General features: G+C 34.6%; 1 protein-coding gene across 1 annotated transcript in view; it reads right to left on the bottom strand.

The window, feature by feature from the left end:
- LOC125960867 (uncharacterized) overlaps positions 1 to 18,653 on the bottom strand; it is a 148,223-nt gene that overhangs the window by 21,455 nt on the left and 108,115 nt on the right. The window contains exon 7 of the mRNA XM_049696185.1: positions 3,700 to 3,800. Coding sequence (XP_049552142.1) covers positions 3,700 to 3,800 — 101 coding nt within the window. The remainder of the gene's footprint in view (positions 1 to 3,699; positions 3,801 to 18,653) is intronic.

Here is an 18,653-nt window from a genome sequence, read left to right as displayed (position 1 = left end):
GATTCCAAGTTGTGTCAGCACCTTGTGTCCAGGAATGTGTTAAACTGTATCTCAATTAACAGAGATGTTTATTAAAAAATTAATAGCAGTTAACACTGCTGTATGATATATCAGAGAGTTGTTAAAAGAGTAAATTATAAGAGTTCTTATCACAATGAGAATATGTTTTTCTTATTTCTTTTCTTTTTATTGTAGCTATGAGATGATGGATATCAGCTGAAACCACTGTGATAATCATTTCAGAATACATGTAACTCAGACCATCATGCTGTGTGCCTTAAACTTATACAGCAATATATGTCAATTATTTCTTAATAAAACTCGAAAAGAAAATAAGTGGTGGTTTTAAAAATTTACCAAAGTGAAATTTACTAATGGGAAACTAGAACAGCAAAATAATGAAATAAAAGTTCCCACATGGCAGTGTGAATTTTCTCTTTGCTACCTCTCTTCAAATATCAATATTTAAGCCTTTGAAGAGAAGCTTTATAAACAACTTAAGTGTGTTTAAAAACACAGAACTATTGTGGTAGAAAGTCCTTTATATTTTGATTACATCATGTTCAGACTGAAAAACCAATAATTAAAGAATAGATAATTAGGAGGTTAAAAATCTTCAGGTTTGGGGGCTTTTACTGAATTGCAATGCTTAAAAAGGAAGTTTGCAAATAAGAAGATGCTGAAGTGTACCAGTATGAAAGTAAAGTAAGGAACAATCTATGTGACCTTGAACTTGGTGACACATTTTTAGATGCAATACCAAAAGCACATTCCATGAAAGAAAAACTTGGTAGGTTGGATTTTTAAAATTAAAAATTTCTAAGCTCTGAAGTAAACTTTTAAGGGAATAGAAAGACAAGCCATAGATTGGGATAAGCTATTTGGAAAACCCATGTCTGATAAAGGTATTGTATGCAAAATACAGAAAGAAATTTTAAAACTCAACAATAAAAAAAAAATTAAGGCAAAATATCTGGATACCTCACCAAAAAGGACATACAAATGGCAAATAAACAGGAATATGCTGAAAATTATTTGTCATTAGGGAACTGCAAATTAAAACAACAAAGAGATATCACTACACAACCATTAGAAAGATTTTAAATCCAAAATTTTAACAATACCAATTGCTGACATGGATGCAGAGCAACAGGAACTCTCATTCACTGACGGTGAGAATGCAAAAGGTTCAGCCACTTTGGAAGACAGTTGGCAGTTGCTTACAAAGGTAAACATACTCTTACCACACAATCCAGCAGTCATGTTCCTAGATGTTTACTCAACTTACTTTAAAACATATTCACAAAACCCCTGCAGACTTCAGGTTTTTGATCTACATGAAAGAAGCTTGGAAGTCACCACTCTGTCCTAACAACCAGTAAAACGCTGAACAGACTGGAAAATCAACAACTCTTCTTGAATTCATAACAGAGGGGGAGGACACAGTGCAAACTGCTGTCTCCAGGACTGGAAAGTCAGACAAGTGAATACAGAGAGTCATGACTCACCTGAGCAGAGTCTGGCGGGCAGAAACTGGCAAGGGAACCAGTGCCGGAGCAGGAAAACCTGAACTGGAATTGTCTAATTGCTGGAGGCTCAGTGTGGACAATCCTGACGGTTAAAAACTCCAGGGGAGCCCAGTCATAGTGGGGCTCCCACACTCTAGTGAGTTTTACCTCCAGGAGCTCAACTGGATTCTCACAGTAAGTGTCAGAGAAAAATCCCCTTGTGCTGTCAGCAGCAGGAAGGGAAGAGGAACCATTTTGAAATACGCCAGAGAGCAGGCTGTTCTACTTAACAAGGCCAGCGCTCAGGAGAAATTAATTAACCGGAGTCTAACTGGCTGCGATATTAGCAGAGCCTAGCTCACCTGGGAGAAGGGAAATACCCAACTCTAGTCAGCTGTAGCCTTCCACATAGGAGAGGGGGAATACACAGCTCTAGCCCACTTGAGCCATCCTCATTCACCTAAGGAGAGAGACAAAAACTGAAAAACACTCGTGAAGCTCCAGGGGCACTGGCCCACTAAACAACTGAGAGCTAGTTATTAGAGATTACAGAATTATAGGTATAGAATTATAGAACACTTCCCCTCCCCCCACACCTTACCACCACATTACTAACGGCCTGGTTACAGCAGTTCTTTGTTCAAATCTGGCTGTCAAGAAAAATTACAAGGCATAGTAAAAGGCAAAGAAAACACAAGAGATAGAAGGAACCACACATGGCAGGGATTGGGAATGATCATACCAGGATTTTGAAAGAACTATAATTAATATGGTAAGAGCTTTAATGGATAAACAGCATGCAAAAACAGATGGATAATGTCAGCAGAGAGATGGAAATCCTAAGAAAGAACCCAAAAGAAACACTAGAAATGCAAAACACTGCAACAGAGATGGGAAGAAAGCCTTTGATGGGATTATTGGTAGACTAGACATGACAGAAGAATCTCTAGAATATCCAAGGTCTGTGGGACAACTACAAAAGGTGTAACATACACGTATAAGAATACCACAAGGAGACAACTGAAAATAACAGAAGAAATATTTTAAACAATAATGACTGAGAATTTCCCCCAAATTAGTGTCAGTCGCCAAATCAGATCCAGGAAGCTCAGAGAACATCCAACAGAATAAATATCAAAAGATTACATGTAGGTGTATCATTTTCAAACTATAGAAAATCAAAGATAAAGATCCTAAAAGACACCTTCATGCAAATATTTATAGCAGCTTTACTCATAATTGTCAAAAATCAGAGGCAACCAAGATCTCCTTTTAACAGGTGTGAATAAACAGTTGTGGTACATCCCAACAATGAGATATCATTCCATGAGAAGAAATGTGGTACCAAACATGAAAAGATATGGATAAATTATAGATGCATATTGCTAAGTGAAAGGAGCCAGTCTGAAAGGAATCATGAAAAATTGTATGACACTCTGGAAAAGGCAAATCTATAGAGATAATTTTAAAAAGTCAGTGGTTGCCAGGTGCTTGGGGACTGAGGAGTGTTAAATAGGTGAAGTACAGAGGATTGTTTAGGGTAGTGAAACTACCCTGTGTGATACTGTAGTGGTGGATACATGATACTGTGCATCTGTTAAAACCCACAGAAATTTATAGCACGAAGAGTGAACGTTAATATACATAATTTAAAAAAACATTCATTTAGATATTCTGGAGAATCCACAATGGAACACAGAATGTGACAAAACATCTAACTGTATTAAAAGTAGGAAATAACTTCACTTAAGAAGTTTTGGGGAAAATGGTGTTGACCTAAGTAGCTGTGGAACTGAGTGGAGGCTGTAAAATGAAAGCCAAAGTAAACTATATAAAAGCGCTGTAAAAAATTAATGAATAGACACTTTGCTAAGAAAAAATAAATCAGATAATATATTTACTCGAATTAAAGCATAACATCATTGATATTCCCAGTCTCTGACTAAATTGGCACTGAATGACGCACCCTGGATTGTCACATCTGTTGCCTTTGAAGTCTGTGAAACACCAGTGTCTCAAGCACATGTTTAAGGCTTTACTTGAGATTTCACATACACTGATCTCAGGGACAAATTTACCTAAAATGGGATTTTAAAAATGTATACATGTATTAAAGCCATGTAGGATCTTTACTTTGGTGCTGCCTGCACTCAAGTTGCAGATTCCCTTAAGACTCTAAATGTACACTTACCACAGCTGATGGGTTCAAGCAGACGTGTTGGTTGCAGAAGCTCAGAGACGAGAGAAGTTGAAGAAACCTGCAGAGATTTCTTGGAACCCAGCTCCTATTCACTAAAACCAATGACAAATGTAAAGCAAATAGGAGGTGACAAAGGTTGCAAAGACATTCCGTGTTTATGTTTTCTCTAGTGTGTGCTGATTGCCAGGAGTCCGTTCCCTCTGTCATCCATTCCCCAATGCGGCATGAGTTAGAAATTTTATCAGTAAATGTTTTCACTCTCAATATTCAAGCTGTTCTAGTAGACCGTTAAAGACAGTTTTTAGATTCACAGCTTGTCATCATTTGTCTATACCTGTGGCAAGGAATATGGAATAAGATGCTCTCAGCGCTGTTTGCACATTAAACTAAGGTGACAAACGCTGTGTATCAGAATGATCAGGTACATAAAATTCAGAGACCCAACTGGCATGCTGTAGATATTTGGATTTTATTTTTAAAATGTTCATGATAAAGGGTTATAAGTCCAATATTATAAAGTCAGGTATACATTATAATGAAATGAACTACATGAATTAGCAATATGCACAATACAACTTATTCTTTGATCCTGATTTTTAGAATTCATGTTATGTTTATCAATTTATACATTAGAGTTTTTCTATTTAAATACAGTTAAACAGAGCTGTAATAAAAAGCATGATGTTTTATAATTGGGATGAGCTTTCTCAGTAGGCAGAGGGAAGGAATGTGACTGACATCTTTATTTTCTTCTATGTGTAAAGGAAAATCACTTTATTTTGACATGCCTCAGTATTAAAATCAGCATTATAAAATATTCATTGTAATCCCTAATTTTCATACTGATAGTCAAGATTTAACAGAAGTTATAAAAATTGCACTGATATAGATTTATGGTACTCCAAATAAACATCAAATATGGGCTGTGAGCTAAAAAAGCCTATGTCATAATGCTTAGGTCAGCTTCAGAAAGACATAGATTTCCAGAATTCTTCAGCACTATAAAATATGCATTGTAATCCCTAATTACAATGCAGATACAAGTCTGTCGATGCCCTTTCACATAAAACTCCTTTAATCGCTGCTTCAGATATTGGCAAATCATGATTTACAATTAATGAAAATTTAAAATTACACAATTATTAATCAAATAGTGTACTATCAAGCAGGATGGATTAAATTATGATGTGATAATTTACAATCACAAAATCTCACTGGATTAACACAGTCACAATTTATTTCTTGCCAATTAAGCTTATCTATTGTGGTACTGCAGTGGCTTTCTGCTTATAACTGTCACTCAGGAATCTAGGGTGATACAGACTCATTATGGACACGTAATTCTACAACCACTGCAGTAGGCAAAAGGTTAGATGGCAAGTTGCACCTGTATTTCAATTTTTCCAATTGGAAATCCACATAATACTCTGTTCACATTTCACTGGCCAAAGCAAATCACATGGCAATTCTTAAGTTAAAGATAACGGAAGAGGAATAAACCTGGGATGATTCCAACACCAATCATAAGTGCTACAATTATTGAGGAGGCCTCCCAGTGCACTTCACAGGCATACCTATGTTAAATTTATTCTAGCCATTAGCTTCAGCTGAGTGCACAAAGAAAAGCTGGAGCTCTTGGCAATCAAACTACTACATGGTAAAGATTACAGTCAGCAAATTACCCAGGGCTGGCCCATGACTGTTCCTGTAGGTAAAGTTTTCTTGGAATCAGCCATGCCCACTCCTTTATGTATTGTTTATGGCTGCCTTTATACAACAACAGAAGAATTATGTAGTTACAAAAAACTCTGTATGGTCTGAAAAGTCTAAAATATTTACTCTTTGGAGTTTTAAAGAAAAATTTGCTGGCTACCAGTGTAAGTGCATACATGACAGATGATAAAGATTTTTGTTTCTTCCTCATTTTTTCTTTCAGTAGTGCTTGTTTCTGATGTAATACTGTACATGTGAAAATTCAAGGAGGTCCCCACAGGAGTCTACATTATTGATTAATAAGTGTGAAAATCATCAATCCATATTTACCACCAGACATTACTGAGAAAGGTTGAGTTTGTAACTGTGAAAGGATAAATATGAAGTTATGCATGCCTTTTGGTAAACACATTATTTTTATATATCTTGTGTATTTTTAATTAAATATTATTTCATTAATACTTTTTCATTTTTTTCTATCGTGGCAAAATCCACAATTCTTTTCACTTCAGCTCTGTGGCATTAAGCGTACCCACATTGCTGCGCAACCATCACCACCATCCATCTCTAGAACCTCTCCATGCTCCCCAACTGAAATTCTATACCCATTAGATACCAACTCCCAATTTCCTCCTCCCCACAGCCCCAAGTAACAGTATCTGTCTCCATGAACCTGAGCACCCTAGCTATTCCCTCACAAGTGGGATGTTGCAACATTTATCCTTCTGTGACTGGCCTACTTCTTCTAGCATAACATCTTCAAGGTTCATCCTTGCTGTAGCATATGCCAGGATTTCCTTCTCTTTTAAGTCTGAACAATAGTCAACAGTATGCATAAACTATATTCTGTTTATCCTTTCTTCCTTGGATAGACACCTAGGTTACCCCCACCTCCTGGCTACTGTTAAAAATGCTGCCAAAACATAGGTGTACAAGTGGCTGTTCAAGTCCCTACTCCAAACTCTTTTGGGTATATACCCAGAAGTGGAACTGCTGGATGACATGGCAATCGGTGTACAATTTTTGAGAACTAGACAGTCCTCCAGAGCCACTGCACCATTTCATATTCCCATCAGCAAAGCACAAGGGCTCCAAAAATTTCTGCATATCTTTGCCAACACCTGTCATTGTGTTTTGTTTCAACAACAGCCATCCCAAGTGTGTGAGGTGACATGCCATCCTGCTCTCAGTCTGAATTTCCCTAAAGATTAGTGATATTTAGTATCCTCTCATATGCTCATGCACTACCCATACAACCTCTTTGGAGAAATGTCCACTCAATTCCCTTATATTTAATTGGACTGCCCTGTCTTTTTATTGCTGAGGTGTAGGACATCTTTTGGTATTTTTGGTATCAATCCCTTATGCAGTATATGATTTGCAAATATTTTCTCCTATTCTGTAGATTACATCTTCACTCTGTTGATAGTGTCCTTGGATGCACAAAAGTTTTAAATTTTGATGAAGTCCAACTTATCTATTTTTTCTCTTGCTGCCTGAGCTTTCAGTGTCATATCCAATAAAGCATGATCAAATCCAATGTCATGAAATTTTGCCATGTTTTCTTCTAAGAGTTTGATAGTTTTAGCTTTTACATTTAGGTCTTTGATCCATTTTCAGTTAACTTTTATATATGTTAAGAGCATAACTTCCTTTCTTAATGCATGTAGATCATCTACTTCTCCCAAAACCACTTGTTGAAAAGATGTTTCTTTCCCCATTGAATAGTCTTGGCATCCTTGTCAAAAACCAGTTGACTACTTGAGGTCCCTTTAAATTCCATGTTAACATTAGGATGGGTTTTTCTATTTCTGCAAAAAAAAAAATCATTGTGATTTTAATCGGTATTGCATTGAATCTGTAGTTTACTCTGGGTAGTGTTGACATTTTAACAATATTGAATATCCCAATCAATGAATATGGGACATCTCGCCATTTATTTGTGTCTTTTTAAAATTTGTTTCTCTAATTTCAGTGTAAATATTTTTTCTACTTGGTTAAGTTTATTCCTAAGTATTTTATTCTTTTTGACGCTATTGTAAATTGAATGGTTTTCTTAATTTCCTTTTTGATTGTTCATCATTAGCATACAGAAATGCAACTAATTTTCATTGTTGATTTTGTATCCTATAACTTTGCTGAGTTCATTTATTAGTTCCGTTTTTTCTCTTTTTGGGGGTGTAATTGTTTTGGTTTTCTACATATAATGTCATGTCATCTGTGAACAGAGATAAGATTAATTCTTCCTTTCTGATTCGGAATGTTTAAATTTCTGTTTCTTGTCTAACTGCCCAGGTTGACTTCCAGGACTATGTTGAATATAAGTGTTGAAGAAGAACATTCTTCTTTTGTTCTTGATATTAAGAGAAAAAGTTTTCCATCTTTTATCATTGAGTATGAAGTTAGCTATGAGTTTTTCATATACGGCCTTTATTATGTTGAGGTGATTTCCTTCTATTCCTAGTTTTTAGAGTGTCTTTATCATGAAATGTGTTAAATTTTGTCAAATGCTCTTTCTTAATCCATTGAGATGATCACGTGTTTTGTTCTGGTTTGGTTTGGTTTTTTCTGCTAATGTGATGTATGAATATTACATTGATTTTCATATGCTGAACCACCCTTGCATTCCAGGAATAAATCCCACTTGGTCATGGTGTAAGTAAACAGAGTGTTTATGGGGAAATTTAACAAATATTTTTAAATTATAAAAATTTTCAAATACTTACAAAAGAATAAAGGTCAATAAATCTTATGAACTCATCATGTAGCTTAAAAAAAAAAACATGTTTTAAATCTATCCCCTAATATTTGTTCTTTAAACCAAACAACTTTAAAGTTAATATGAATCTCAAAAATAGTAATAAAAATATTTATTACATAAACACAATTACATTAGCACTTGTTACAAATTTAATTATTTATTAATGTCATGTAATAATATTCAATTCATAATCAATTTCCTTTACCTTCTAAAAAATGTATTTTCACAGTTTTTGATAACATCAGAATTTTAAAAAATGACACAAAATCCTCCATTTTAATTTTTTTTCAATTCTATTAAAATTTTAAAGAAATGTAGGCAATTATTCTATACTACACTCCAAATTTTGGATTTTATTGATTGCTTCCTCATGAGGTAGTTTAACTTTTTCCCTGTTCTCCATATTTTCTGAATATTTTAGTTAGATATAAAGGTTTGAATATATTAAACTTCAAAAATTTTGTCAAGAATACTGTGTAGGGCTTCCCTGGTGGTGCAGTGGTTGAGAATCTGCCTGCCAATGCAGGGGACACGGGTTTGAGCCCTGGTCTGGGAAGATCCCACATGCTGCGGAGCAACTAGGCCCGTGAGCCACAACTACTGAGCCTGCGCATCTGGAGCCTGTGCTCCACAACAAGAGAGGCTGCGATAGTGAGAGGTGCACACACTGCAATGAAGAGTGGCCCCTGCTTGCTGCAACTGGAGAAAGCCCTCGCACAGAAATGAAGACTCAACACAGCCAAAAATAAATAAATAATTATTTTTAAAAAAAGAATACTGTGTACATAATTTTGGGTGATTCAATTGCATAACATGGAGAAGCATAGTATGTTTGTTTGTCTCAGGACTAGTGATTCTAATCAGGAATAAGTCTAGATTAGTTAAGGCCTGAAACTTTTACAATTTGAAGTCTCTTCTTTAACAAAAAGGCTACAGAATTACAAAAAAAGATGACAAATATAAATGTTTAGTTAGAATAGTAGAGAAATTACAGACACAAAAATTAAAATTCATAAAACCTAACTAATTTCTTCAAACATCATACACTGTTCTGGCCCCTCCCAGAGCTTGGAAGTGACATATGCAAATAAGGGAACCTGAAGCTGAAGCTTAGTTACCTTCATGGTAACCTGCTTCTGATACTAAGATTGATTACTGCATTCCAGTCATGACATAACTCCTTCTTCATAATTCTTCCCATTAGCATTCCACCTTAGTACAATGGTAAGAGCCATCATGACTGTTGCCTAAATCCATTATTTCAATATAGATTGCAAAAAGTTATTTAAATTTGATCATTTCTTCTCCATTTTTGAGATAGAATTCATTTTTAAGAACAGTGACCCTCAGAGCTATTTGACTATCTAAAATACAGTTCCTACCATAAAGATAGTAAAATGTGTATTTCCTTACCATTATCTATTTTGAGAGTAATTAGTTGATGTTTAAGCAAACTCTAATGCTTTTATCATTTTGATGTTACTTTTTTCTTCTTTTTATCACTATATCTATGAACTCATTTTCTACATTTAGAGTTTTAATCAACTGTGAGGTCATTAAAAAAAATTTTTTTAACTATCTTATCATTGGCTTAAAGATTCTATTCAAGCTGACTGACTCTTGGGTCCTCTTGACATGACCCCATTAGTTTGGAGTAGCCAATTTTTCTGGTGTTTTAATATGTGTTAGATTCATCTTATGCATTTCCTGCCTCAAACACAGAACCAGTCATTTCCCCCAAGCAAATCCCAGGCCCCATTAATTGGGTACATTATATTACAGACAACAATCTTGTCATTGGGTATTATATCACTGTAAAAAGTGGCATCTCCTGCTTCTTTACAAAAATTACATTTCAAATTATATCACACCAGACCAAGTAAAATGATTGCCTGCAGTCTACTCTGATATAATTTTATTAGTAAATATAATTTGGATGTATTTTTCTTTTGACTCTCAGAAAACTTGCATTTCTAACCAGATACCCAACTCACTATTTTTATTTTTAAGAGCCAAGGATTACTACATTGGTTTACATGTACATCTTCTATAATAGGGTTACAGACAGAAAAATACCTTCTGAGTTTACTAAATATAGACAAATCATATGTGGTGATACATACAAATTATGTGTGTCTAATATTTTATACATAATTTACTTATGGCTGAATAGATATTATCATGGCTTAGCTGCAAGTTACAGTTTCCTTATTTCTAATGACAAATCCTATAACAAGAGAAAGTCAAGGATATTTCTGTACATAAAATGTGTAGCATTTTTCCAAAACTCTTCCCCTCCAGGGCTGCCTTATTCAGAGTATCCCAGTATCCATTATCAAATGAGCTCCTCAATTATCAATTCAGAGAAACGTAAATTTCACTTTCACTTGGTAAAAATAGAAAAGGATTGTCATAATCTTTGCTGAGAATGCATTCAGTATTCCCCACCCTTCATACCCATGCCTATTACTCAACAAGTTGACTGTCATAGGAACCTGTGGTAGCAACACTGGTGCACAGCTTCTGCTTCATACACAGTAATTACTTCTACTTAGAATCTGTGGCATTGGAGAATGAGTGCCTGTCATGTCTGTCATCGAGCTTGCCCTTAATTGGAAAAAATGATGGACTGATGGATAGACAGGAGGCAGGAAGATGGACAGAAAGACGGAAGGCAGCAAATAATAACAGCACTGCACAGATTAAAATATGTTAAGCTTTGCAAGCACTGCAAGAGGCCCGACAGCTTGAAAGATGCTTATGTTCAGTTTACAGATTTATGACTTGCTCTCTCCAATATTCATGAACATGGAGAGTATTTGCCTAAGCCATGATACAGTGGCAAAGCATTAAAATTGACAATAATTGCCTAACACAATGAACAACATAATTATAGACTTTGGGCCATTTTATCCATGGAATTCAAGATACATTTACTAAACTTAAATGTATCTGTGTGTACATAAATGCATTCATCTGAAGCAGAGGTCAGTTGCCTACAAGATTTTAAAATCTTTTTCTCTTAATTAATGCTGCTTTTTCCCCTTTCATTTTGTTTACAGCATGTAAGTTGCAGTTTTACTTAATTCAACAGATCCTTGACTAACTGGCCGTCAGTTCCGCTGTGAATGTTACGTTCAATAAGCTACAATTATAAATCCTTAAGAGTCTTCTTATTATTGAAAGGAAGGTGAACACACACAAAAAAAAACATTATATTTTTACATTTAACCAAGATTATTGGTTCTTTGCAGCAAGGTTTTCAGACAATAAAAACAACTGATGTCATTTATCTCCAAATATCTTTTACAGAGCAGGGGAACTAATGTTCTTTTGTTCTGCTGGCCAATTTCCTTGCTGTTGTGTAAACATTAGTTTACTTTTAAATAAAAAAGATTAAAAGAAAGAAAGAAGGAAACAATTCATATTGACTATATGTTCCTTTCCAGGTAGACTGTATTTTCTTCTACTCCACAGCCAAACTTACTGAAGGAACTATCTGCATACAATTTTTTTTTCAAAGGATCACCTAAACACTACTCAACTAATCAACTACAGTTTGGCATCGCTCCTCTTGCTCTATTAAAAGTGGTCTTTGGAGGACCCCACCAAACCCCACGTTGCCAAATCTAAGGAGAACTTCACCATCAATGTCTTACCAGAAATGTCAGTACTTGATTTTTCTCAAACCCCACTCTGATTTCTAGTTCAACACAAGCCCTGGGCTGCCTTCTTCTTCCAATCCTTCACGATTGTGGTAATAAATACTTTTACGTCCTAATATTGGTAATCACATTCACCGTCTCTCCCTTTTCTTAAATAGTCATGTTAGGAGTCTATCAATTTTATTAACTTTTTTCAGGAAAAACAACTTTTGTCTCTATTAATTGTATTTATGTTGAGTAGTTTTTTTTATTTCACTGATTTCTTTTCTCACTATTTATTTATTTTGTATTGCCTGGGACAGTTATACCATATACTGCAATTATTTTGGCTTAATACAGATAGTTGTTCTTCAACTAAATTAAGAGCAGGAAAAATGCTGTTTTTTTTTTTTAAATAACAACAATTTCTGTTTTCATTTCATCTATACATGAGTTCCAATGGGCGGTGTTTCCCTTCAGCCTGAAAAACATCCTTTAGTATTTCCTTTAATACCATTCTACTGGCCAGAAATTCTCTCAGCTTCAGTTTTCCTGATTTTGTCTTTCTTTATCCTCATTATGATTGGATATTTTCTCTGTAGGTTCTGAGTTTGGTTTGTTATTTGTTTTACGCTATATTACACATTAAAATCTAGAAGATTCTCACATAACCATTCTCTGAATAATTTTGGTGGCTAGTTAAGGTGCTCTGACCCACCGCCAACATCCCAGGCTCAAAGACTGGAGGCTCCTTGTAATAAAATTACAGAGGGAGCTATGATTGAAAGTAGATCTCGGAGGGGGTTATGTCCCTACCACAGTGGATCAGACTCCACTGAAGGGACTCCACTGGAGTTAAACTTCTTGGCTTCTAGAACCAACCTTGTCTGTCCCCTTCCACATGGACTGTGTCCCGAAGCCTAGTTCCCATGAAGCATGTTTAGGAGTTGAGCTAGTTTTCAGAAAACTTCTCCTGATTCTTGGTGTATTGTCAGGCCCACTCTCCAGCCCCTACTTCCTTTGCCAGCACTGGACAGTTTCCCCCTTCTCCTCATGCCTTGTTTGTACGTAAGTTTCTCCTCACAATCAATAAATAGTTCCAAGTTTGTAAACAAACAAACAAGGAAAACTTTCACATTGGCATAAAGGTCACAGCATAACACTAAAAATTGATTTTAAATTGGAATCACATTGAATTTTAATATAATTTTGGAAAAATAGACAATTTCATAAACATGTTATGTTTCCATCAAACAATACGGTACATTCCTTCCCTTTGTTCTGGTCTTGTTTTATGTCCTTCAATAAAACTGTATTACTTTCTTCATAAAAGTTGGGTACTTTCCCTTTAAGTTTATTCCAAAGTATCACAGCTTTTCTACTGTGTTGAATGGATTATTAAAAAATCCTATTACTACTTCTAATAGGAAAGACCTAATTATAAATTATATTTTACATCCCTTCAATTTTCCTAGATCCCTTAATAGTTTTTTTTAAGAATTGACTTGTCTCTTAGTTTTTGGTAGGTACAAAAATACATCATCAAAAAGATATATTTTGTCTCTTCATTTTTAAAATTTATAAAGATTATTTCATGTTATCTTATTGGTTGTAACTGAAAATTTATAATAATATTGCATAATAATGTGGATGCTATCCCTCTCTGTCTTAATCCTGGTTTCTCCATGTTGACGATTTAAAGACCTGTTATCTAAAGTGTTGCTTGCTATTAAAATTTGATAAATGATTTTGATTACAATTTCCATTTTGCTTGGAGATTTTATTAAAAACAAATTTCAAATGATACCAAGAAATTTGCCTGGATATTAGAGAAAATATTAATGTTTTATTTTATGAGATGTATTGATAGGATTACTGTTATTGAGCTAAATTTTCAGTCTTGCAATATATTCTAGTTTATCATAACATTATGCTTTCAGAACACTGTTTATTATATTATTTATATTGTATATATAAACATATCAATTACATTTGATATAGAACTGGGCTTTAACATTAATCTTTTTATGTTGCTATATTTTTATTTTACAAAATAAATAAAAAAGTTTTACATCTTATTTCATGACTGAAATGGGTTCAATATCATAAAAGTTACTTATCATTTAAAGTTTGTAGACGGGGCTTCCCTGGTGGCCCAGTGGTTGAGAGTCTGCCTGCCGATGCAGGGGACATGGGTTCGTGCCCTGGTCCGGGGAGATCCCACATGCCGCGGAGCGGCTGGGCCCGTGAGCCGTGGCCACTGAGCCTGCGCGTCCGGAGCCTGTGCTCCACAAAGGGAGAGGCCACAACAGTGAGAGGCCCACGTACAGCAAATAAAAAAAATAAAGTTTGTAGACAAATTAACTGTCCAAATATCTTTACCTCATTTCTTTTCTGTTATTTTTTCCAGCTTTACTAAGGCATAATTGACAAATAAAAATTATTTATATTTAAAGTGTACAGCTTTGTTTTGATATATGTAAACATTGTGAAATAATCACTACACTTAAGCTAATTAACATATCTATCACCTTGCATAGTTATCATTTGCTTTTGTGTGTGTGCGCCTGGTATGAACCCTTAAGATTTACCCTCTCAGAAAATTTCAAGTATACAATACAATATTGTTAACTATAGTCACACTGCTGTTCATTAGAAATTATTCATCTTACATGACTAAAACTATATACCCCTTGACCAACATCTCCCCCTTTCCTCCTCCCACCCTGCCTCCTGGAACTCACCATTATACTCTCTGTTTCCATGAGTTCCATGACTATTTTAGATTCCACATATTAAGTGAGATCACACAGTACTCGTCTTTCTGAATCTGGATTATTTTATTTAGCATAATATCCTCCAGGTTCCTCAATGTTGCCACAAGTGTCAGGATTTCATTCTTTTCTTAAGGCTGAATAATCTATTATATATCTACATTTTCTTTACCCATTCATCCATTGATGAGCATTTAGGTTGTTTCCTTATCTGGCTGTTGTGAATAATACTGCAACGAACATAGGAGTGCAGATCATCTTGAGATACTGATTTCATTTCTTTTGGATATACTGTATATGTAGAAGTGGGATTGCTAGATCATAAGGTACTTCCATTTTTAATCTTTTGAGGAACCTCCTTACTGTTTTCCATAATCGCTATATGAATTTAAATTCCTACATACAGTGGGCAAATGTTCTTTTTCTCCATATCCTTCCAATACGTGTTATTCTTTGTCTTTTTTGATGACAGTCATTCTAACAGGTATGAGGTAATAACTCATTGAGGTTTAAATTTGAATTTCCTTGATTAGTGACATTGAGCAGCATTTAATGTAACTTTTGGCCATTCTGATGTCTTCTTTTGACAAAGGTCTATTCAGGCCCTTGGTCCATTTTTTAAATTGGTCTGTGGTTCTGCTATTGATTTGTATGAGTTCCTTACCTATTTTGGATATTAGCTCCTTATCAGATATAAGATTTGCAATATTTTCTCCCATTCTTAGGTTGCCAGTTCATTCTGGTGATTCTTTTGCTGTGCCAAAACTTTTTAGTTTGATGTAGTCCTGTTTGTCTATTTTGCTTTAGTTGCCTGGGCTTTTGGTGTCATATCCCAAAACTCATTGCCAAGACCCAGTTCAGTAAGCTTTTTCCTTATGTTTTATTATTGTAATTTTATAGATTCAGGTTTACATTTAGTACTTTAATCTATTTTGAGTTGATTTTTGTATGTGGTATAAGTGTCCAATTTCATTCTCCAGCATGTTAATATTCAGCTTTATTAGCATTACATATTAAAGAAAACTATCATTTCCTCATTGTGGGTTCTTGGCAGCTTTGTTGAAGATCAGTTGTCCTTAGAAACCTGGATTTATTTCTGGCCTCTCTACTCTGTTCCTTTGTTCTACATGTCTGTTTTTATGCTAGTCCCATACTGTTTTTATTACTGTAGCTTTGTAATGTATTTTGAAACCAGGAAGTGTGATTCTTCCAGCTTTACACTTCTTGCTCAAGACTGCTTTGGCTATTTGGGGTTTTTTGTAGTTCCATATGAATTTTGGTATTGTTTTTTCTATTTCTACAAAGAGCATCATTGGGATTTTGATAGGGATTGCATTGACTCTGTAGATCTCTTTGGGTAGTACAAACATTTCAACAGTACTAATTCTTCCAATCTACAAACACTGGATATCTGTCCATTTGACTGTGTCTCACCCCTTTGGTTAGGTTTATCCTCAAGTATTTTATCCTTTTGGTTGTTACTGTGAATGGGAAATTTTTCTTAATTTCCTTTTTGAACAGTTTATTGTTTATGTGTAGAAATATGACTGATTTTTTTCAGTTATGATAGACATATAACACTATATTAGTTTCAGGTGTACAATGTAATAATTCGATATTTGTATATATTGCAGAAAGCTCATCACCATAAGTCTAGTTAACAACCATCACCATACAAAGTTAAAAAATTTTTTTCTTGCGATTAGAACTTTTAAGATCTACTCTTAGCAACTTTTAAATATGCAATACAGTATTATTGACTATGGAAAATGTGACTGATTTCTGTACAGTGATTTTGTACCCTGCAATTTACTGAATTTATTATACTAACAGATTTTTTTATTGAATCCTTAGATTTTTCTACAGATATGACTGTATTATCTGAAAACAGAGATTATTTTATTTTTTCTTTCTTATTTGGATGATTTTTAATCCTTTTTCTTATCTACTTTCTCTGGCTAGAAATTCCAGTACTATGTTAAATATAATTGGCAAGGGTGGGCATCCTTGCCATGTGACGGATCTTAGAATAAAAGCTTTCCATTTTCTGCCATTAATTATTATATTAGCTGTGGGCTTCTCATATACAACATTTATTGTGTTGAGGTAAGTTCCTTCTACACTTTGTTGAAAGGTTTTATTATGAATGAATGTTGAAAAAAAGGTGCAAAATCTTTTTCTGCATCTCTTTTCTAAGGTGATTGATCTATTCAAGTGTCCTAATTAATTTAAAATCAAGATTGGTATTTTACACATAAATCATTATTATGTTTTCAAATTTATTGAAATAGAGTTCCAGATAACACTTCGTAATTAAATTTCAATCTATCTGTGGAGTTTTGTCTCATTCTTTTACCTATATACTATGTCTACTTCAATTCTACAATGGTAGATTTCTAGAGTTGAGATAGAAACCATATGGCTTCAAAACCTAAAATATTTATTTTCTAGGCCTTTATGAAAAATGTTTGCTATTATAAAGAAATACATAGAAAATCTAATCATTATTACTTTATTGTATTTTAGTTACTTCACTTGGAATTTTCCACTAGACCACTACTGTATCAACACACAAGGCTCTTCTGTTTTTCTCTATACTAAATATTATACCACATTTCATTTTCTTTCTTCAAAATCAAATGCTTAATTTCTTTGTTACAACCATTCCTCTGCTTTTCCTATCCAGTTATACACATCAGAAACCTGGGCTCCTTTTGGGTACATTCTCCTCCTACACACTGCAGCCAAACTATTATTTATAAATTTCTTAGACAAATAACGTTGAGTTACACTATGTCTTGGTAACTAAGAATAATACTGTGTAAAATTCTAATTCCCTACACCAGATATTTTTAAGTATGTAAAAGTTATTATATTAAGCAATCTGTAATTGGTACACCAGTATATTCCTCACATAATCTGAGATTTGCATATTATAGCTCCTTCCAATTCTTCATCTTTATCTTGTGTACTTTCTTGCCTCTTCAAGCACAGTATATTTCTTCAAGCTTCTCTAGTGCAGAAAGCTCTTTCTGACACTTAGACATCATTGAAAAATGTTTCTTCTCCCTGAAAAGCCCACTCTCAACAACGCACTCAAACTTCAGTAAAAACATTAGTCCCGCTCAAAGGATTTTTTTGTTACTTTTTATTTCATTTTTTTTTTACACTTTTATTGGAGTATAATTGCTTTACAATGTTGTGTTACTTTCTGCTGTATAACAAAGTGAATCAGCTATATGTATACATATATCCCCATATCCCCTCCCTCTTGTGCCTCCCTCCCAACCTCCCTATCCCAGCCCTCTAGGTGGTTACAAAGCACCGAGCTGATCTCCCTGTGCTATGCTGCTGCTTCCCACTAGCTATCTATTTTACATTTGGTAGTGTATATATGTCAAGGCCACTCTTTCACTTAATCCCTGCTTAACCTCCCCCCACCATGTCCTCAAGTCCATTCTCTATGTCTGCGTCTTTATTCCTGTCCTGATCCTAGGTTCAACAGAGCCATTTTTTTTTCTGATTCCATATATATGTGTTAGCATATGGTACTTGTTTTTCTATTTCTGACTTACTTCACTCGGTATGACACACTCTAGTTGATCCATGTCACTACAAATAACTCAATTTCATTTCTTTTTATGGCTGAGTAATATTCCATTGTATATATGTGCCACATCTTCTTTAACCATTCATCTGTCGATGGACACTTAGGTTGCTACCATGTCCTGGCTATTGTAAATGGTGCTACAATGAACACTGTGGTACATCTCTTTTTCTAAATTATGGGTTTTCAGGGTATATGCCTAGTAGTGGGATTGCTGGGTCATATGATAGTTCTATTTTTAGTTTTTTAAAGAACCTCCATACTGTTCTCCATAGTGACTGTATCAGTTTACATTCCCACCAACAGTTCAAAAGGGTTCCCTTTTCTCTACAGCCTCTCCAGGATTTGTTTGTAGATTTTTTGATGATGGCCATCGTGACGAGTGTGAGGTGATATCTCATTGTGGTTTTGATTTACATTTCTCTGATGAGTAGTGATGTTGAGCA

This window comes from Orcinus orca, chromosome 13 (assembly GCF_937001465.1).
Source record: "Orcinus orca chromosome 13, mOrcOrc1.1, whole genome shotgun sequence".
In the NCBI taxonomy this organism is placed as follows: domain Eukaryota; kingdom Metazoa; phylum Chordata; class Mammalia; order Artiodactyla; family Delphinidae; genus Orcinus; species Orcinus orca.
This window is presented reverse-complemented; position numbering and strand designations above follow the sequence as displayed.